The sequence below is a fragment of the Microcaecilia unicolor genome, chromosome 6 (assembly GCF_901765095.1).
Source record: "Microcaecilia unicolor chromosome 6, aMicUni1.1, whole genome shotgun sequence".
Taxonomy (NCBI): Eukaryota; Metazoa; Chordata; class Amphibia; order Gymnophiona; family Siphonopidae; genus Microcaecilia; species Microcaecilia unicolor.
Genome location: NC_044036.1, coordinates 328,937,031 through 328,959,754, shown reverse-complemented (window position 1 = coordinate 328,959,754; position 22,724 = coordinate 328,937,031). Strand labels below are relative to the sequence as shown.

Below are 22,724 nucleotides of genomic sequence, written 5' to 3'. Positions count from 1 at the left end.
TCTGGGTGTTCTATTCGACACAGCATGGGAGAGGATCTTCCTCACAGAGTGCAAGAGGTTGAAGCTGGTTCAATTCATCTTCTCCTTGGTCAAGGCAGGCCCAGGGTCTGGGACTACGTCCAAGTTCTGGGATCAAAATGGTGATGGAAGTGGTTCCATGGGCAAGGGCTCATATGCGTCCGTTACAGGAATCTTTTCAGCTGCTAGTCTCTACTGTCACTGAAGTATGACCTTCATCATCTTTGGATGCTGGTTGCCAGACAGAGTATGCAGTGGTGGTTCTTGCCCAGAAATTTGACTGTTGGAGCTCCCTTCCCAATAACATAATGGGAGGTGTAACACAGATGCCAGCAAGTCAGGTTGAGGAGCTCATTCCAACTTCCTTCTGGCAAAGGGCACCCGGACAGAAGTCTCAGTAGTCGATATATTGCTTGGAGCTCAGAGCAGTGCAAAATACCTTAGCGACTTCCTTCCCTTTCTGGCAGGGGCCCTGGTCTGAGTTTTCTCAGACAATGTGATGGCAGTGGCTTATATTAATAAGCAAGGTGAGACTCGCAGTCATCTGATGTCGGCAGCGACGACCTCCCTCATGAGTTGGTCGGAGAAAAATCTCTGCTTGTCAGCACCTCACATTGCGGGGTCCTTGAATTTGGAGGCAGACTTTCTCATCAGGCACTCTTTGGACCCTGGAAAATGGGAACTATCCAGCCAGGGGTTTCAGCTGATAGGATTCTCCACTTCTGGACTTGATGGCGATGAAAAGGAATGCCAAAGTGCCCGATTTTTTTTAGCCATTGGAAAGAACTGGGCTTAATGGGGATCAATGCCCTATTACAGTCCTGACCGGAAGCACATTTACTGTATGTCTTCCCTCCCATGGTAGTCCGCATGTTGAAAAGGATCGCATTTCACTGGGGTCGATAGTTCTTTTAGCCCTGGATTAGACGTAGAGGCCATGGTACATGAACCTGATACGACTGCTGGATAGTGGTACTCTCCATCTTCCACAGGTACATGGCCTGCTGATGCAAGGTTTGGTTCTCATAGAGGCCATTGAAAAATTTCGGTTAAGATGAAAAGGTTTTTCTGATTTGGTCATTGATACCTTGCTTCAGGGTCAGAAATGCTCTATATCCATGGCATATGTGAGGGTGTCGAGGATGTTGGAGGGTTGGTGTTTGAGCATGGACTTCTTCCCTTCTTTGCTCAGATCATGCACATCTAGTGTTCCTCAGAAAGGGTTGGCGTTGGGTTCTCTAAAAGTTCAGGATGCAGCTTTGGCCTGTTCCAGGAGCCAACTACTGAAGGTGTCTTTTGCGGCTCATCCAGATATCGTTCGATTCTTTCTGGGAGCAGGCCACTTGTGGCCCCTCTTTCGTACATGTTGTCCAGAGTGGAACCTTAATTTAGTCTTTTGGGCACTTCAGAAGCCTTCTGGGCAAGTCACTTAACCCACCATTGCCCCTGGTACAGAATAACTATCTGAATACAGTGGTGGAAATAAGTATTTGATCCCTTGCTGATTTTGTAAGTTTGCCCACTGACAAAGACATGAGCAGCCCATAATTGAAGGGTAGGTTATTGGTAACAGTGAGAGATAGCACATCACAAATTAAATCCGGAAAATCACATTGTGGAAAGTATATGAATTTATTTGCATTCTGCAGAGGGAAATAAGTATTTGATCCCCCACCAACCAGTAAGAGATCTGGCCCCTACAGACCAGGTAGATGCTCCAAATCAACTCGTTACCTGCATGACAGACAGCTGTCGGCAATGGTCACCTGTATGAAAGACACCTGTCTACAGACTCAGTGAATCAGTCAGACTCTAACCTCTACAAAATGGCCAAGAGCAAGGAGCTGTCTAAGGATGTCAGGGACAAGATCATACACCTGCACAAGGCTGGAATGGGCTACAAAACCATCAGTAAGACGCTGGGCGAGAAGGAGACAACTGTTGGTGCCATAGTAAGAAAATGGAAGAAGTACAAAATGACTGTCAATCGACAAAGATCTGGGGCTCCACGCAAAATCTCACCTCGTGGGGTATCCTTGATCATGAGGAAGGTTAGAAATCAGCCTACAACTACAAGGGGGGAACTTGTCAATGATCTCAAGGCAGCTGGGACCACTGTCACCACGAAAACCATTGGTAACACATTACGACATAACGGATTGCAATCCTGCAGTGCTCGCAAGGTCCCCCTGCTCCGGAAGGCACATGTGACGGCCCGTCTGAAGTTTGCCAGTGAACACCTGGATGATGCCGAGAGTGATTGGGAGAAGGTGCTGTGGTCAGATGAGACAAAAATTGAGCTCTTTGGCATGAACTCAACTCGCCGTGTTTGGAGGAAGAGAAATGCTGCCTATGACCCAAAGAACACCGTCCCCACTGTCAGCATGGAGGTGGAAATGTTATGTTTTGGGGGTGTTTCTCTGCTAAGGGCACAGGACTACTTCACCGCATCAATGGGAGAATGGATGGGGCCATGTACCGTACAATTCTGAGTGACAACCTCCTTCCCTCCGCCAGGGCCTTAAAAATGGGTCGTGGCTGGGTCTTCCAGCACGACAATGACCCAAAACATACAGCCAAGGCAACAAAGGAGTGGCTCAGGAAGAAGCACATTAGGGTCATGGAGTGGCCTAGCCAGTCACCAGACCTTAATCCCATTGAAAACTTATGGAGGGAGCTGAAGCTGCGAGTTGCCAAGCGACAGCCCAGAACTCTTAATGATTTAGAGATGATCTGCAAAGAGGAGTGGACCAAAATTCCTCCTGACATGTGTGCAAACCTCATCATCAACTACAGAAGACGTCTGACCGCTGTGCTTGCCAACAAGGGTTTTGCCACCAAGTATTAGGTCTTGTTTGCCAGAGGGATTAAATACTTATTTCCCTCTGCAGAATGCAAATAAATTCATATACTTTCCACAATGTGATTTTCCGGATTTAATTTGTGATGTGCTATCTCTCACTGTTACCAATAACCTACCCTTCAATTATGGGCTGCTCATGTCTTTGTCAGTGGGCAAACTTACAAAATCAGCAAGGGATCAAATACTTATTTCCACCACTGTATATGTAAACCGCTTTGAATATAGTTGCAAAAACCTCAGAAAGGCGGTATATCAAGTCCTATTTCCCATTCCTCTTGAGCCATTCCAGAAGGCCTTCTTGAAAGATCTTATGCGAAAAACAGCATTCTTGGTGGCATTGGCATATAGGGACCCCAACAAGAGAGCCTGAAGCTCCGAAACCCTTTCCTTGCTTTCTGGATGTGGAGGTCTCCCTGCACATGGTTCCTTCCTTTCTTCTGAAAGTGGTTTCAACATTTAATCTTAACCAATCTGTGGCGTTCCATCCTTTTTTAGAGAAGACGAGGCTGCTCAGTATTTTTCCTTGAAGCTTCTCGATGTATGTGGAGTCCTCATTAGATATCTAGAAGTCATGGACAGACTGCAGGCAAATTGAACAGACTGTGCTTTTTGGGAAACAGAGGCTTGATCTCATGTCTTGTGGGGAAGCAGTCTCTCCTCAGGCCTTGCGGGCTCATTCTACAAGGTGTATAACAGTGTCCTGGGCGGTGACTACCTAACTGTCTCTGGTGGATATTTGTAAGGCAACGATGTGGTCGATTCTGCATACCTTTTCGAAGAACTACCGGGTAGATGTTGCGGTGCACTTGGAAACCAATTTTGGGGCTTTGGACCTCAGGAGGCAGTGCCAGGATCCCACCCACTTTGAGGGATTGCTTCTGAACATTCCACAGGTTCTGGAATAGTGGGAAGCTACATAATGGAAGGAGAAATTACGTCTAATTTGATCATTTTCTTTCCATTAATCCTTCCCACTATTGCAGAGGCCCTCCTGAGGTTTCTGAGATTTTTAGTCGGTGCGAAGTAATGGATGAAATAATGACTGTCACCTTACACGGTGTTTCCTGCATATCTCTTGTTCTCTTCAAGTTATCCAGAGATGAGAGAGGTCCACACATGTTTGCTCATCTGGTTAGTGTTAGATTAGCAAGCTTAAAGTTGTATTTATTCTGAGTTTCTCCTTACTGCTTGTCTATGTAAATACTGATGAGCTGGATATGTGTCAGCTCAATTTTCAGTTCTCTATCTCCACAACTATCCCACAGGTTCTAGAATAGTGGAAGGACTAATGGAAAGAAAATTATCAGGTAAGACCTAATTTCTGCTTTAATGAGCAGGTTGTAGCTTATGCAAAGCCACATTCAGATATTTTCATAATGTTAAAATTGTTGATACTACAGTATTGAACACACAAGTGCACTTTTTTGAATTGCATGTTGAAAACTTCCCTGCCTTCCAATGTGTGTGTTAGAACTTAGATAAAACATGTATTCAAATTGGGAGCACATTTTAAGTGCTTGCCCTCTGTCTTACAGAGAAACTTTTGGTCCTGAAATGTAGACCAGATTAGTTCCACAGTTTTGCACTGCGTTATTTAAGTCTAATGATTCATACTAGTGTATATTTTTCCTTACTTGGTTGTTGCACTGGAAATACTTTGTGCCCCAGTTTCCTGGAAATAGCACTCATTGCCTTATCTCTCCATGTCTGAATTCTAGTTGGGAGGAACGGAGAACTGCCTCCGGAAGAATCCAGTATTTAAATCACATTACACGAACAACTCAGTGGGAACGACCGACGCGGTAAGGAAATCTGATGGGGAATGGAAGCTTTACTCACACAGAACTAGTTTTATCAGATATTTGTCCTCATGTTCTCTTGGCTTGCTTCCAGTGCCACATACAATTGGGTTTTGATGTCGTGGTTGCATACCGCTTCCTACTGTTAGGTTTCCCCCAGATGGGAGCCATAAAAATATCAGCCTTTGTACAAGTAGCTTTGTACAAGTAGCTGCTGCACTTGGTTTGGCCCAAAAAGTGCTGTGACTCCTTAAGTTTCTGCAGCCTTTCCAGAAAGCAAGTGGCAAGGTTGCTTGAATGATACGTGTAAAAAGGTGTACTTAATTTGTCTTGTTGGTTTGTCTTGAATAGATTTTAAGTTCTGTAGAGCAGGGACTGACATGTATGTACTTATTGTACAGCACTGCATATGTCAAATACTACTATAGAAATTAGTATTAGTTCTTCCCGTCTTCCCCGTTGACAGCTTCACAGTAAACCTTTTATTTGTTGGCCTACTTTCTGAGGCCTGTGAGATCACCATGTCTATGCATGTCCGTGTCCCCACCCTATCCTGTAACTCTTTTTGTTTGTTGTTCTATTGGCATGAAATTTAAATAACACACCAGATGGAAATGAGGAATCTGAAGAGTGGGTTTTTTTTTTTTTAAAGAGTGCGTTTTTGCAGTCACGTGTGTGTGTGGACTGCGCAACCACACAGGTCCTGAAATGTAGACCGGATTAGTTTTGGGTGGAACTTCTTGTTGATATTCTTCAGCCATTCTGTTGTGGTGATAATTTTAAAAAGTGTGTTCTGTGAGTAATGGGAAATGGGTCTTATAATGTTGTGCAACCAAATACATATAAAGTATTTATCCTGACAAGACAATGCGCACTTATATGCATGTTGCGTGTAGGTATTCCCGAGGTATAGTTTGGGTGGAGTGGTGCAGAACTGCGCTATATGTATGTATTTTATGAAACGCACATTTACACGTTCAGAGCAGGTGAGAATTGTATGCTATTGGATTTAGCTCTGGGTGTCTTTTTTTGACTTTTCATATAGGCATCTTTTGAATAAAATTGCCCCAGTTAAGTAGGGTTATAAATTTCTCCATATGGAATGACATATACCCTTATGAAGAGAACAATATAACTTTAAATGATATTTTATGAGGGATTTTGAGAATTTTTATTTTTTGGGGCAGTTATACAGTTTTATTGGGACTTTTGATGAACACTATATCAGATGGCAAACCTATGATATTAGATTGTCACATACACTTGAGGCAAAGACATTGATTCTTAGCCCTATACCCCTGGGTTCTATATAGTGCACCTAGAGATCCTTGCCGAAATCAAAGCATGTTCTTTAACAATGCACGTAACTTAATTAGCTTCATCTGTTTAGCGTTAACAGCACTTAACAAGCAATAATGAGCACTAATTGGCAATAATTAGAATTTACCCGCACAGCTCGCTAAGCGTATTCTGTAACGCAGTGCGCCAAACAAACCTTTTCCGGAGATGCGAAGGAGGTAGAACGAGAGGACATGAAATGAGATTGAAGGGGGGCAGACTCAAGAAAAATGTCAGGAAGTATTTTTTCATGGAGAGAGTAGTGGATGCTTGGAATGCCCTCCCGCGGGAGGTGGTGGAAATGAAAACGGTAACAGAATTCAAGCACACGTGGGATAAACATAAAGGAATCCGGTTCAGAAGGAATGGATCCTAAGGAGCTTAGCCGAGATTGGGTGGCAGAGCCGGTGGCGGGAGGCGGGGATAGTGCTGGGCAGACTTATACGGTCTGTGCCAGAACCGGTGGTGGTAAGCGGGGCATGTGGTTGGGAGGCGGGGATAGTGCTGGGCAGACTTACACGGTCTATGCCCTGAAAAGGACAGGTACAAATCAAGGTAAGGTATACACAAAAAGTAGCACATATGAGTTTATCTTGTTGGGCAGACTGGATGGACCATGCAGGTCTTTTTCTGCTGTCATCTACTGTGTTACTATGTAATTTCTAACATGCACAGGTAAAAAGGGGTCTGGTTATGGGCATTCCAAAATTTTCCCAGTGCACGTAAATCTATGTGCCAGGATTTACGCCTCATTTTCTTTGGTTTAAATGGAGGCGCATAGTTTTTAGGCATTGGTAGTATTAACTAAACATGTTCTATATACTGTGCCTAAATCTAGGGCACTGCTTTAGAATACACTTAGCATCTGTTAGAATAGCTTTGACAAATTCTATTGTATTCTTATTCTGTGGTTACTGGGTGTCAGATCAACTGATGGCCTTCCATCTCTGTTCTAAAAGACAGTTTTAAAGTTTTGGTGTTATGTCATTTTGAGTTCCTTATAAAGGAGTTTTTCATTTGGAGTTATAAAATATGCAGAGATGTATCTTTAAAAGTTAGTCATCATATGCTTGCAACTAAGTTATGTTTATTCATAGGACACCTTCATTGTACACAACACTATGGGAGTAACTTTATAAAGCAAGCACTAACATTTAGGTGCCAGTTACATATGTAAAAGTTTAGAGTACATGTATCCACACTCACATATATGCCAGTTTGCCACCTAAGTGCTATGCTGTAACAACATGTATATCCTCGATAGTGTATAGTTTGCTAGTGAGTGTGCACATGGGTGGTGGTTGGGCGTAACTTACAGAATACTGTAAGATTTGCACCTAGTTCTGGTGATAAGCACATAAATTTACACTAGTTCTTTGGCTTGAACCTAAGTACATATACACATATATACCGTGTTAAGCTAATCCTATATAATAATACGCACCTCCAACATTCTGAAGCTGACTGCATGGCTGAGGCATTCCTGCTCTCTGTATCCATCTCCTGAATTGACATCACGTACTTCCGGGTTCATCACAAGCAGAAGTGACCAACCACACAAAGTTTCTCAGCTTCAGAATGTTGAAGGTGCATTCTATTAAATAGGCTTGGTCAGTTCCTTGAAGCACAGCCAGAGCTCAGCGTCCTGCACAGTAACACTCAGACACCAGAGAGAGAGAGAGAGGGGGGGGGGCCTGACACCAGAGAGAGGGAGGGAGGGGGGGCTTGACACCAGAGAGGGGGGGAGGTATCTCTGTCACACACACACACTCTCTCTCTCACACACAGTCAATGTCTTTCTCTCTCTCACTCTCACACACTGTCTCTCACACACTCTATGTCTCACACTGTATCACATTCACTCTCTATGTGTCACACAGTCACTCACACACTCTCTTGGTCTCATACACTCAGTCTCACAGAGAGTCTGTGTCTCACACACACTCTGTCTCTCGTACACACTGTATCTGTGTGAAACACACTCTTACTCTCTCACACTGTGTCTCACATACGTACTTGCACACACTCTCATTCTCATACGCACACACTCTCTCTCACACAGACACACTCACACCCAGACTCACTCTCTCTGACACACACACACACACTCGCACATTCACTCTCTCACACACAGTCACTCTCACATACACTCTCTCAAACATACACTCTCCGAGGAAAACCTTGCTAGCGCCCGTTTCATTTGTGTCAGAAGCGGGCCTTTTTTACTAGTAGCCTATAAAAGAGAGGATTGTGTGGCAGTTGGTGTCTTCTGGATGCCTATATATAGGTGCACTGTTACAGAATTGCCCTCCACATGGACTTGTTCTCATGTAACATAAAGTTCAAAGGGTAGGGGTGGACCAAGAGATCTTCAAAGCCAGGTATATAATGTAACAATCTTGTAATATTCAAATAGCAGGTAAAAAATCCTTAAGAATTTGTTCCATACCCTTCATGATTTTATAGGCCATGTTAGCTTTGTTCCCCAGTTCAGATAGCTTTGTTGTAAAGTATGCTATAGATGTCTATGTATTGTTGAATCTGCACCAGATTTAAAGTGGTTATGCCGTATAGATAGTGGGAGGGCTGTGGAGGAGATGTGGTTCTGTTGATCTGTTAGGGCAATACCTCAGGAGGGTCATAAGTGTCAAGACCCTACGAGGCAGCGATACTGTCTGTTTTGGGGGTGGGGGTAGTTCAATTTTGTACATGGGGAATGAGAAATGTTACAATATTTAATCTAAGTATGAGTAGCGTAAGGGGGGGAGAAAATGTATGATGGTTTATTTGCTATCCTGTTACTTACCGGTCCGTTTGGTTCTTTACTGGTTGTATATTGAGAATGTTGACTGTCAAGTTGGTTGTACTATCAATAAAAAATGTTGAAATATAATGTAACAATCTTTATTAGCCACACCTGTGTACTTGACATGCCGAAAAACATGCAAAGATCAGCTGATTTTGTTATCTCGCGATCTTTGCATGATTTTGGGCAGGCTCTATGATGTCTGGTCGACGCTACTTTGTTACCAAACAGTTCTATATTTCAGTCCTATCCTGTAATGCTACTTATTTTGACTCCTCCTTTTGCGTGTATGTCTCCTGAGGCAGACGAGCGATTCCTGTTCAAACACAGTCCTGTATCAGGTGATGCCTAATAAAGATTATTACATTTTATACCTGGCTGTGAAGATCTCTTGCTCCACCCTTACTCTTTGAACTTTATGTTGAATTACATGTAGGGAATTTACATTATTCTCCTGTAACATCTTACAGTCTGTATTGTGATTACAATGTACTGTATAAGTTTGCATAGAAATATTTGTGCTCACCTACAGAAGATATATAGTCTAACTATAGTGCCATCACAGTACATAGGTTTATTACTTAGTCTCTCTATGTGAGCATCCTGTACAATACCATCAAGTTAATCAATGAAAGGTGGATTGGGGTCTACAGGTTAACAATTCTGCTCTTCCATTTATCTATGTTTATATATCAGTTCAAAGCAGGGGTGTAGCCTTGGGTGGGCCTTGCTTACCTAGACCCCTCCACTTTTACCTCGTGTCCATCCAGCAGCTGAATGCATCATTCCTGGAATTGGGCATCCCCAACTCCAGTAGCTGAAAAGACATGTAGAACCCACCCTGAATTGGGAAAATGTGGCAGTCGGCATCAGTATGCTGAGTCGTTGATGCTAGCAGCATGAACATACTCGGCTCTTGTGATGAGAGACGGCATGCTCGCAGTGTCACCATCTGTGGCTCAAAGAGCTGTCTTTGATTTTCTGACTTGGGGCAGGCTCTGCATGTCTTCAGGTGGTGGGGCTTAGGGATCCTCACCAGCTAAGCTATATTTTAATTTTATTTTGGTGAGGGATTGAGGGGAAGGTAAGAGGAAATGGGTCTTGATATGAAGAATGTGTTAAACTCCTAACGTAGCCCAGAGTGAAACGAGGAATCCTTGTTGGTAGAATTTGATGCATTGAGATAAGTGGTTTATTAAAAAAAATAAAAAATGTTTGGGCTGATTTTGATATTTCTTGAATTATATGGGAATGTGGATTGTGATTTCTTTTGAGATAATACACAGTTCTGTTTTTTGTAGACTTTTGCCAAGTGCTTAGAGCTATATTTTGGTCATATGTTGGTCTGTTTATCAATATTTTGGTCTTTTTTCCACATTTTTAAAATAGTGGTGACTGATGATTGTATCTGTTCTGTTGTTGGATAAAATGCCCTAATGACATTTTGGGCTAAGAAGACTAATGTTCCACTTAAGTTTTTTTTCACTTAAGCTTGTTAGCATTGGCACTTTGCTGGCAGTGCTAGGTTTGTGGCAGCGTATTTTGGATGTGTAGGTGATCTGTTCCACTACCCCTAACATAGTAGATGACGACAGAAAAAGACCTGCACGGTCCATCCAGTCTGCCCAACAAGATAACTCATATGTGCTACTTTTTGTGTATACCTTACCTTGATTTGTATCTGTCTTTTTAAGGGCACAGACCGTATAAGTCTGCCCAGCACTAGCCCCGCCTCCCACCACTGACTCTGCCATCCAGTCTCCACTAAGCTCCAGAGGATCCCTTCCTTCAGGAGCTTAGCGGAGATTAGATGGCAGTGCCCACCCATGTTAAGTCCCCCTGCCCCTTAAAATTTGTGTCTGGCTACTCCACTGGTTCAAAATTTATAGTCCAGTCTGAAACTATGAATTATATACCAAAAAAAATCCAATTTGCAAAGTACCAGAGCTAAGATAAAATTAGGTGGAAACAATTATTTAAAAAATGCTTAAAACAGTCCATTAATATGATTTAACATAAAAGTAGGTTCTAGGCCAATTTTCCACTTCTTTGGATGAAAACTAGGGAGACCAGGTTTTAAATACTTCTTTTTCCATTTATGTTCCTCCTTGAGACCTTGAGCAAAGTTGCTTCAACTGACATTACTTCAGGTACAAACTTTAGGTTCTCATTTACTAGCTTGCATTAAATATCATGTTAGATAACATGTATAAACTCGCATTAGCACATATTAATTCTGGTTACTAAATGAGGATATCAGATGGTGAGTTGTCTGGAACAAGGGACCTACCAATTGCACCTGAATCTGTAACTCACCTTGATCCTCCATATCTAATAAGAGTTTGCATGGAGTGCCTGTTCCATATTGCTGGCTTTTTTTTAATAGGTAGAAATTGCACTGACTTGTCTTAAATTGGGTAGTTTGCTAGAAAACTCTCTACATTATGCTTTAGAGGTAACTATTGTTTTTTGGGGTTTTTTTTTTCCTTCAACAGACCTGCATCAGAATATTCCAGTCCAGGCAGACCTCTTAGTTGCCTTGTAGATGAGAACACCCCAATCACAGGGACAAATGGTGCAACTTGTGGGCAGGTCTCAGATCCCAGACTAGCAGAGAGGAGAGTCAGGTCACAACGGCACAGAAACTACATGAGCAGAACACATTTACATACGCCTCCTGATCTACCAGAAGGATATGGTGAGTTAGCAAGAAATTTGATGCTGAAAAGTTGTCAGAGACTATTATAAAGAACAAAATTACTAAAAAAAAAAAAGGGGGAGGGCATGGATTAATGGGACAAAGCCAGTATGGATTTAATAAGGGAAAGCTCGCTTCACAAAACTGCTACGTTTTTTGAATGCATGAATAAACATGGATAAAGGTGAGCCAGTTGATATGATTTTTTTTCCCTAAGCAGCAGTAAGCACATAGCAGGTTTACCACTTGCTAAATCGAAAGTACTGCTGGCAGTAGTTCCCACCCCCAGTGTACGCCATTTCCGGCACTACAAAAATATTTTTATTTTTGTAGCGCCGGTGTTTACCCGGCGGTAATCGGGTAGTGCCATGCGCTGCCTAGTTTCTGCTGGGTTAGTTTGGGAACCCTTACTGCCACCTCAATGAGTGTCGGTAAATGCTCCCCCCCCCCCCCCCCCCCCCCCCCCCCCCCCCCCCCCGAAATGGCCATGCAGGAAGTGAAGCACTTGCCGCACGGCCATTTCTTTAAAAAACCCCAAAACAAAACAACCTTTTACCTGCCGCAGTAAAAGGGGGCTGCAGCTTGCGTCAAAAACACCCCTTTTTGCCACAGTTTAGTAAAAGGACCCCATAGTGTAGCTAATTAGCTAATTTTTCAGAAAGCATTTGACAAATTATGTCTGAAAGATTCCTGAGGAAATTAGAAAGCCTTGAGATAGAAGGCAGTGTCCTATTGTGGCTTAAGAACAGATTAAAATATAGAAAACAGAATTAAGGTTAAATGGTCAATATTCTCGATGAAGAAGGATAAATAGTAGAGTTCCAAAGGGATCTGTGTTGGGACCACTGCTTTATAATGTACTTTTCCTTGTCACTTGCAGCAGATGAATCCAGGAACTAGTGGGTTAAGTCCGCCTACCAGCAGTTGGAGATAGAGATAAACAAACTAAATGATGCCAGACAGCCAGTGCCTTCCTTATTTAGTATGTCTATATCTCAGCAGGTGGTGGACGGATTTTTCTCCTGCTCCTGGGCCCAAGACCTCTGAGGGTGCTCCTGGGCCGGTGGCCAGTTTGAGCCGGGAGTGGCGGACTGGTGGTGTCCCCTTTGGCAGTATACACAGTTGCTGGGTCCCTGCTGCACCTCAAATTCCCTCTGAACAGGCTTTTGCTGTTCCTTTCCTTCCCTGTTTGTTTCTGCCTCCTCACTAAAAAAAAAAACCAAAACCATAGAATTTATTTAAAAGAGAAACAGAGAAGCACAGGGAAGTGTGTTTTTGCTGAGAACAGGTTTGTGTTACTGCTGTCTGAGTCCTGTTTTCTGTTGCCTGCTTGTCTGAGCCTGCCTCGAAGTGGAGTCGGAGAGTTTTTTTTGTTCGGCTCAGCTGTCAGTTCCTGCGCTTTCCCGGTCTGGGGTAAGTCCTGCTGGGTTCCTGTTTGGGGACGGGGGATGGCAGCGGAGGTGATAAAACGCTGTTCCCGATATGGGAAACGGCGTTTGGCGGCAGGCCTTTGCAGCACGGGGTGCGCTGATTTGGCGGGACTCGATGGAGCGGTGCCCCCCCCCCCCCCCCCGAGAGCGTGCTTTCCTGCCCAGAGCCTGGCGATTCTCATGCCATTTTGCGATCGGTTGCGGAGCCGGCTCCGGTAGCGGTTTTGGGCAATGCTTCTTCTCCGCTGGTAGGGAAGTCGGGGGGGGGGGGGAGGAGGGGCCGTCATGCACTGTGGGCGGTGGTGCAGGTGCCATGGCTGCGGCCTCCTCCATTGCGGGAGAGGGGTTTTTGCCAGAGTTTATTTTGCTACTCCATCAGGCGTTTTTGTTGAAAAGGGCCTTGCCCCCCCCCCCCCCTCACGCGGCTGCGACAGCTTCGGCCTTTGATTCTCCCAGGGGGTCTGGGGGTAACCAAGAGATTTTGGGTTTTTCCCCAGAGGATTTCTCCTCCCTTAAAAAGCCTAGGCTTTCTTTGGGGTCTGAGGAGGAGGGGTCCTGCATACGGTCGCCTGCAGCTTCCTCTGTGGTGGCTCTCTCGGAGCAGACGGGGGTAGAGGATGTGGAGGACGGTGTCCTCACTGACCAACCAGAGGACTCTTCCACCTTGAGGATTTTCCGTAAGGAGGAGTTGTCTTCTTTTATCTCTCAGGCACTGGAAGCCCTTAATATAGAGGACCCTGAGGTTGCGGCTTCTCAGGCGGTCAACCCCAAGATGGCTAGTACCAGACGAACTTCTAAGGCCTTTCCGGTACATGAAGCTATTGAAGAGTTGATTTCGGTCCAGTGGGCGGATCCGGATGGGGGCTGAAAGTAGCCAGGACTATGGCCAGGCTGTATCCGGTTTCAGCGGACCATTTAGAGCAGTTTGCTCTACCTAGGATGGGTGTCCTGGTGACAGCGGTCACTAAGAAGACTACTCTTCCAGTGGAAGGTGGTGTGGCACTTAAGGATATGCAAGACGAGGCCTCTTTAAAATGTGCCTTTGAGGTGGCCGCTTTGACACTTCACGCTTCTGTTTGTAGTTTTTATGCGGCTAGAGCTTGTCTCAGTTGGCTACATTCTGTCATGGATTTGATTTCGGAGTCTGATATGGCGGGAATTCCTCAGATGTCACTGATGGATATTGGGCTGGCGTACTTGGAGGATGCCTTGTATGATTTGGTCCGTGCTTCGGCCAGACTCATGGCCTTGACCGTTTCCTCTCGGTGTCTTCTGTGGCTCCGTTATTGGGCCGCAGATATGGCCTCTAAGCAACGGCTCATTAAATTGCCTTTCCGAGGGAAATTGCTTTTTGGGGAAGACCTAGAAAAGATTGTTAAAGATTTGGGGGATTCCAAATCTCAGCGTCTTCCGGAGGATAGACCCAAGTCTACTTCCAGGCAGGGAGCCTCGAGGTCACGTTTCAGAGAGATGCGACGGTATCGCCCGAGGCAGTCCAATGCAGCCTTTCAGTTTCCTCGTTTTGGGCAGCGTTCTTCCTTTTGCAACGAGAAGCGTCCAGCTGGACCCCCCTCTCGTCAGGGGGCTCCTTCTCGGGTCTCCCAATGATGGGGCGCAGGTCCACTCGGGAGGAGAGCAGATCGGTGGTCAGCTTTCTCTGTTTCTTCCAGAGTAGGCCAGAATTACTTTGAACTAGTTGGTCCTCGATGTGATGCAAGAAGGTTACAAGCTAGAATTCTTCTCTCCCGTCACACTTTTTTTTCTGGAGTCCCGCTGTGTATCGCGGGCCAAGAGGACAGTGGTTCTGCAGTGTTTGCGAGACTTGCTAAGGATAGGGGCTATCGTGCCTGTTCCTCCTCTCGAAAGGTGCACAGGTCGGTACTCCATCTTCTTTGTGGTTCCAAAGAAGGTAGGAGCTTTTCGGCCTATTCTCGATCTCAGAAAAGTAAACCAGTATTTGCGGGTTCGTCACTTCCACATGGAGACATTAAGGGCAGTTATTGCTGCTGTTCAACCAGGCGAGTTTTTGACAGGTCTTGATTTGAGGGAAGCTTACCTGCACATTACCATTTCGCAGCCCCATCAGAGATTTCTCAGATTTGCGGTGCTGGGTCAGTACTTTGTTTCGGGCCCTTCCTTTCGCAATGGCCACTACCCCATGCATATTTTCCAAGGTCATGGTGGTGGTGGAGGCGTTCCTGCGGAAGGAGGGGATTTGAGTGCATCCATATATCGAATACTGGCTGATTCGGTTAACGACAGCAAAGGAGAGTCGAGTGGTCACCGACCGAGTGATTGCGGTGTTGCAGTCCTTAGGTTGGGTGGTCAATATGGACAAGAGTCATCTGGTTCCTACTCAGTCTGGAGTATCTTGGAGTGCAATTCGATACGAAGCGGGGGAAGGTGTTTCTCCCCCGGGGAGCGAAGGATCAAATTGCTTTCTCAGGTACGGACCTTAATGAGTTGTTGCGCTCCCCGAGGGTGGGACTATGTTCAGCTCCTCTGTTCCATGATGGCGACCTTGGAGGTCATTCCATGGGCAAGAGCTCACATGCGGCCTCTTCAGAATTTAATTTTGAGCAAATGTACGCTGACGTCGCTGGATTATCAACAATACCTTCCTTGGTTGAGCCGGGCCAGGGACAGTCTCGCGTGGTGGCTCCAGTCAGCCAATTTGCAGAAGGGTATTTCTGTGGCGTCTCCCAATTGGGTGGTAGTCGTGACGGATGCCAGCCTTGCAGGCTGGGGAGCCCATTGTCTTCATCGAGTAGCCCAGGGATCGTGGACCCCTCTCAAAGTGACTTGGCCGATAAATCGTCTGGAGTTGCGAGCAGTCGTGAATGCGCTGCGGAGTTTTCAGGACCTTCTTCGTGGGCAGGCAGTTCGTGTATTCTTGGACAACACAACGGGTGGCCTACATCAATCGGCATTTGAATGTGGTACTGCGAGCCCTCCAGGCCCCACCATTTGAGCCGGTGAATAAGGTTTCTGAGAAGGATCTAACACTTAAGACAGTGTTTTTGGTGGCCATTACTTCGGCTAGGAGGATTTCTGAAATTCAGGCTTTGTCTTCCAGAGATCCTTTTTTGCAGTTTTCTGAAGCAGGGGTGTCAATACGGACGGTGCCGTCGTTTCTACCTAAAGTGGTTTCGACTTTCCATGTCAATCAGGCAGTTTATCTTCCGTCTTTTCGAAGAGAGGATTATCCGGGGGAGTTTGCCTCACTACGTTTCCTGGATGTGCGGAGAGCCTTGTTTCGGTACTTGCAGATCTCGAACGACTTTCGACGTTTGGATCATCTCTTTGTGCTCTTGTCTGGATCGAAAAGAGGTGAGGCGGCTTCTAAGGCTTCCATTGCTCACTGGATTAGGGAAGCCATTGGAGTGGCGTTTCTGTTACAAGAGCGGGCGTCTCCAGTGGCCCTGAAGACGCATTCTACTCGTGCACAGGCGGCTTCTTGGGTGGAGGCGGAGGCGTAATCTCTGGGAGAGATTTGTCGGGTCTACTTGGGCTTTTGCGAAGCATTACAGGCTAGACGTGTCTGCTCGGGAGGATGCGAGTTTTGGGGCGGGAGTGTTGGCGCGGGGAGCATCGGCTTCCCACCCTTCTTAAAGAATGCTTTGGTACATCCCACTAGTTCCTGGATTCATCTGCTGCAAGTGACAAGGAAGGTAAAATTGTCATACCTGATAATTTTCTTTCCTTTAACACAGCAGATGAATCCAGGATCCCTCCCTAGTTCAGCCAACATTTTTTTTCATTTTCCGCACAGTGTGGCTATTTTTTCCTTCTGGGTTCTCTTTTTCAGAGTTCAGACAGATATGGGAACACGAAAAGGATTCCGATTTCTGAATCAAGTTGCAGTTATTTCAAAGTTCTTATTTGGTTCTCTGTTTTTCATAGTGAGGATGGTTTCTGGTTGTTATTGGTTTCATATTTTTGGCCTTGGCAAATGCTTATGAATGACATACTAACTGAGGAAGGAGCTGGCCATCTGGCATCACTGCCTTTAGTTTATCTCTATCTTCACCTGCTGGTAGGCAGACTTAACCCACTAGTTCCTGGATTCATCTGCTACGTTAAAGGAAAGAAAATTATCAGGTAAGACATAATTTTACCATAAATGCTCTGGACCCAGTCGTAGACTTATTATAAATACACAATTTTTTAAATTAATTTTCAAAATATTAATAGAGGGCATTTATAAACATAGTAAAATAAAAAAAACATGGGACCAATAAAGATTATTGCAGCACTTCGCTATTCACCTTTTTCCATTTATTTCAGTGCTTCTGAACCTTCTCCTGGAGGCATCCACTTGGGTTTTCAGGATTACTACAAATTTTGTGTATAGCAGACCCATTTTATGTAAATCTGTTTCATACATATTCATTGTGGTAATCCTGAAAACCTGATTGGCAGTGAATGCCTTCAGAAGAGGGTAGAGAAGCATTGATGTAGAGAACTAGCCATATAACCCTTCTCTGTTTTGTCTTTTAAGCAGTTCACAATCCACAAGTGGTTAGAGCACTAGTCTTGATATCCAGAGGTAGCCGGTTCAAATCCCGCTGCTGCTCGTTGTGATCTTGGGCAAGCCAGCTGCATTGCCTCTGGCACAAAATTCAGTTGTGATCCCTCCAAGGACAAGAGCAATACCCAGTGTACCTGAATGTAACTCACTTTGAGCTACTACTGACAAAGGTGTGAGCTAAAGCCAAATAAAAATAGACAACAAAACATTGCCCACTATCCTATGCTTTTTAATTTTCCAAGGAGTCTCTCATCTTTGTTAATAACAAATTGGTGTGGCAAGACTACTCTTGGCAGAATCCATGTTGAGAGCTACTACTGAAAAGGTGTGAGCAAAATCCAAATAAATAAAATGTTGACTGTCCTTTTATCTTGCTGCACCATAGGCCTGGAATAGACTTCCTGAGCCGGTACATCAAGCTCCATCTCTGGCCATCTTGAAATCTAAGCTAAAAGCCCACCTTTTTGATGCTGCTTTTAACTCCTAACCCTTATTCACTTGTTCAGAACCCTTTTTTTATCATCCTCACTTTAATATTCCCTTATCTCTTGTTTGTCCTAATTAGATTGTAAGCTCTGATGAGCAGGGACTGTCTCTTCATGTTCAAGTGTACAGCGCTGCGTACGTCTAGTAGCGCTTTAGAAATAAGTAGTAGTAGTAGTTCTATTAAACCATGTTTATCTGGAGGGGGGGATGTAATATAAAATTGGTCTTTTTGGTCATCATTTGTTTGCTGTTGTGCTTATGTACGAATTGAGTATTTGCTACCTTGTATATTGAAAGTTTGTTGACGACTGATTAAAATAAATATTTAAACATAAACCATATTTGTCTATGGGGCTGATATTCAGACCATGAGAGGGAGCCCGGCTAACTCCCATGGTCAGTGGTCAGCCTGGATATTCAATGCTGGGCCATTGCTGGTTACCAGCATTGAATATCCAGTTTGTTTTGGGCCAGTTTAAACTTAAAACATCTAATTTAATATTAGGAGATAGTCGGTTAAGTTTAAACCAGCCAAAGATATTCCAGCTATCTACGCGGTCCAATGTATCCGCTTACAATAACCAGCTATGCATTGAATATTTGGGGATAGCCGGCTATATCACGCAATATAGCCAGTTATCTCCTAGCTGCTAACCAGGAATATTCAGCTGGGAATAGCCGACAATCCCCCACAGAATATCGCCAGATAGCTGATTAAGTGCCGTTGTCCAGGTACTGTTCCTGGCCAGTTAAATGGTTTTGAATATTGGGGGGGGGGGGTATGTGTTCAATAATTTTATTCTTTATAATAGTTTCTACCATTTTGCCCAGTACTGATGTCAGTCTTACTGGTCTGTAGTTTCCTGGATCACCCCTAGAACCCTGGGCTTTACATTGGCCACCTTCCTGTCTTCAAGTAACATGAATGACTTTAATGACCAGGCTACAAATGACTTATAGTAGATCTGCAATTTCATTTTTTAGTTCTTTCAGTACTATGGGGCTTACACCATCTGGTCCAGGTGATTTGATGGTCTTTAACTTGTCAATTTGACTTATTACATCATTCAGGTTCATAGAGGTTTGTTTCAGTTCCTTTGTCATTATCCTTAAATACCGTTACTGGCATGGGAAAGCTTCCTTACATCCTCGGTACAGATTGAAGTAAAGAATTCATTTAGTGTCTCTTTATTCCTTGATGATCTAATGGTCTGACTTCCTCAAAGGCTTTCTGCTTCTAATGTATCTGAAAAAGTGTTTACTATCGGTTTTTACCTCTATAGCGTGCTTCATTTCAAATTCTTTTTCAGCCTTTATCATCAATGCTTTGCCTCTAACTGCCAGTGCTTATTATGCTTCCTGTTTTCTTCATTCAGATCATTGTTCCATTTTTTTTTTTTTTTTTTTTTTGAAACATGCTCTCTTGTTTCTATTAGTCTCTTTCACCTTACCTTTTAACAATGCCTTTTTTTTTTTTTTTTAATAATGTGGCGCAGGTCTGGTCTGGGCTTCCAAGATGGTATTTTTAAACAATGTCCATACTTGATTTAAACTCCTAATCTTCGCAGCTGCTCTTTTACCTTTTTTAAAACCATTTTCCTCATTTTATTATAGTTGGATTTTTCAAAAGTTAAATGATGACTCAGTAGATTTCTTTAGTGTCTTCACTCCAGTTATTAACTCAAATTTGATCGTGTTAAGATTACTATTGCCAAATAGCCCCAATTATTCTTTCCTCAAATCCTGCATTCCACTAAAGACTAGATCTAAAATAACAACCCCTCTTGTCGGTTCCTGAATCAGCTGCTTTGTGAAGCAGTAATTTAATCTAGGAATTTCACTTTCATGGTATTTTGTGATGTGACATTTATCCAGTCAATTTTGAGGTAATTGAAATCAAAGCTGATCAAGTATTTTACATCACATAATCATGACTTGATAATGATTGTAACTGTTGGACTGTGCCGGGCAGACTTCTACAGTTATACCTTATGCTATGAGTTTATCTTGTTGGGCAGACTTGATGGACCATTCAGGTCTTTATCTGCCATCTACTTTGTTAACCATTATTATACTGTTGCCAAGTTTGTTAGCTTCCCTAATTTTTGTCAACACTTCATCATTTGTCTGTATGTTCTGGCCAGGTGGATGGAAGTATAGCCCTACCAGTTGTTTTTCCCCTTCCCATATGGAATTTCTATCCATAAGGATTCCACATTATCCGTTTCCTGTTGAATTTTGTTAGACAGAATTCCCTCTTTAAAATATAGTGTCACCCCCTACTTCCAATTTGATCCACCCTTATCCTTGTGATATTATTTGTACCCAGGGCTAGCTCCAGGGACTGTGGCGCTGCGCCATGTCCCACCCCTCCCCACTTTGACATAACTTCCTGTTTGTGTAGGAATGCGGCCGAGGCAAGATGCTGGAGCTGGTGCGAGTAGCATTAGGTGAAACGTTGCTAGTGCTCGAGAGGAAACAAAAATAGACCAGGGGTTACTCCTAGCAGTTGACAGTGATAATTTGCCGTCTTTACCCTGCTCTCCTTTTAAGGGCTTCTAGCTTATTTTTGCGAATGTTGCAACCTCTCAATTGAGATGCCAGCTTCCCAGTTTTGATAGTATCCTTCAAAGATACCATGTGCTTCTGAGTAACTTGGCTTTCCTCCAGATTCTAGTTTAATAACGGTTCTGTCTCCTTTTTAAATGTTAGCTCCTGGTTCCATCCTGGTTAAAGTAGAATATGCGCCTCCTTTCCCAGAATGTTGCTCGGTTCCTAACAAATCTAAATCCCTTATCCTTGCACCATGACTGTATCCTTAAAGTACTTGTGTGATTTCTGCTGTTCCCTAAAGCTAAATAATACTTTTATTTGTAATCCCTTCTAGTCATGTTGAGAAAAGCTTGAGTTGAGCACAGTGTGTGCTTTGTAGAAGATCAAGCAGCCCAAACAGATCTGCAACAGCAAAATGCACAAAACTGCATGAAAATGTTGCACAGTGTGACATATGAACAGAGCTCTAATAACTGAAGGGGAGTTTTAAAAAAGCAGGACTACAGCAATTACAGTGCATTTGATAAAACATAATTGTGAGGGGTAAGACTAAATAAAGTGATAATGTAATAATCTAGGTCATACTGCCACTTTATGAAACTTAAAAGGGATAGCTATGATAATCTGGTATAACAAAATTGACAGACACAGGTGGGGCACTTTATAGATTAGCCAATTTACTGTGGCATGAGCTTTCAAGGACCAGAGTCCACTTTGTGAGTTGCATGAAGCGGACTCTGATCCTCAAAGGCCCATTCCACAATAAATTGACTGGTCTATAAGATGCCACCTGCCTCTGTCAGTTGCCACTTGAAGGTTTCTTATCAATTTTTTTAAAAAGTTTATACCTTTTGGGAGTGGGGAAGATGATTTCTACTCCTCAGTTGACACCACTTGTCTAGTCTCCTTTGCTCTTGTGTTTTACAATTACTACTGTTTCTTGCTTTAACAGAGCAAAGGACAACACAGCAGGGCCAGGTCTATTTTCTGCACACTCAGACTGGTGTAAGCACATGGCATGATCCAAGAGTGCCCAGGTAAGAGGAGACGTTGGTCTTGTGTTTTCTAATCTTTCCAGAATTGTGCAGGTAAGCAGTACAATAGGATTACAAAATATATAGAATGTTAGAGTCTTACATTTTGTTTCATGGTATTTAAAGAAAATGTTTGTCCAGTCCAATTGTGTAAATGTGGCTAGATAGGTAGGATCTTTAGAGGAACTAATGTTCATTCATCATTTAGAAATATGACACTCGCTATTCTTAATTGACTTGTGTGTTAAATGGATTTCTTTCAGAGCAGGTGCAGAAGTACAGCACCTAGTGCTGCTTTGGCTTTGTGGAACAGATTTTCATATTCATATTAATCCTGGCTTAAATTGGGGTTTCAAGATTGTTTTTACAATAATCATAGGCTACGAGGTGGTCTTTCTGAGGCTTTTTTTTTTTTTTTTTTTTGTACCTTGGGAGTGAGTGGTTCCAGCTGAGGAGATAAAGTTTCTGAAACAATACATTTGCTCAGACTTCATGGAATTTTTCTAGTACATTTACTCTCATTTGAATCTGAAATATTTTTCACTTAACATTTGTTTCTGCAGGGATCTTAGCAACATCAATTGCGAGGAGCTTGGCCCTTTGCCTCCTGGATGGGAAATCCGTAACACGGCAACAGGCAGAGTTTATTTTGTGGACCATAACAACAGAACGACGCAGTTCACGGACCCACGGTTATCTGCTAATTTACATTTAGTTTTAAAGTAAGTAACTGCCCCCAGAAATTTACAAAGCTGTTTCGGACCATCTGTGTCTGTCTTGCACTAATAAAGTGCCTGTAGCCTGCCAGTTGGAATGGTGGTGCTCAGTTCTACGATTCCTCCACACAACCAGTCGAGTTTTCAGGATATGCATAAAATGTATTTTGCATTTGATATACTGCCTTTCTGTACATAAGTATTGCCATACTGGGAAAGACCAACAATCAAGCCCAGCATCCTGTTTCCAACAGTGGCCAATCCAGGTCACAAATACCTGGCAAGATCCCAAAAAAGTACAAAACATTCTATACTACTTATGCCACAAATAATGGATTTTACCCGTTTGATAATGTCTATGGACTTTTCCTTTAGGAAGCCATCCAAACCTTTTTTAAACTCTGCTAAGCTAACCGCTTTTACTACATTCTCTGGCAACGAATTCCAGAGTT

At 43.6% G+C, this 22,724-nt stretch overlaps 1 protein-coding gene across 1 annotated transcript in view; it reads left to right on the top strand.

The window, feature by feature from the left end:
- The window catches only part of SMURF2 (SMAD specific E3 ubiquitin protein ligase 2), a 132,160-nt gene that overhangs the window by 69,707 nt on the left and 39,729 nt on the right, over positions 1-22,724 (top strand). Inside the window, exons 7-10 of the mRNA XM_030206868.1 lie at positions 4,600-4,683; positions 11,320-11,522; positions 21,475-21,559; positions 22,120-22,278. Coding sequence (XP_030062728.1) covers positions 4,600-4,683; positions 11,320-11,522; positions 21,475-21,559; positions 22,120-22,278 — 531 coding nt within the window. The remainder of the gene's footprint in view (positions 1-4,599; positions 4,684-11,319; positions 11,523-21,474; positions 21,560-22,119; positions 22,279-22,724) is intronic.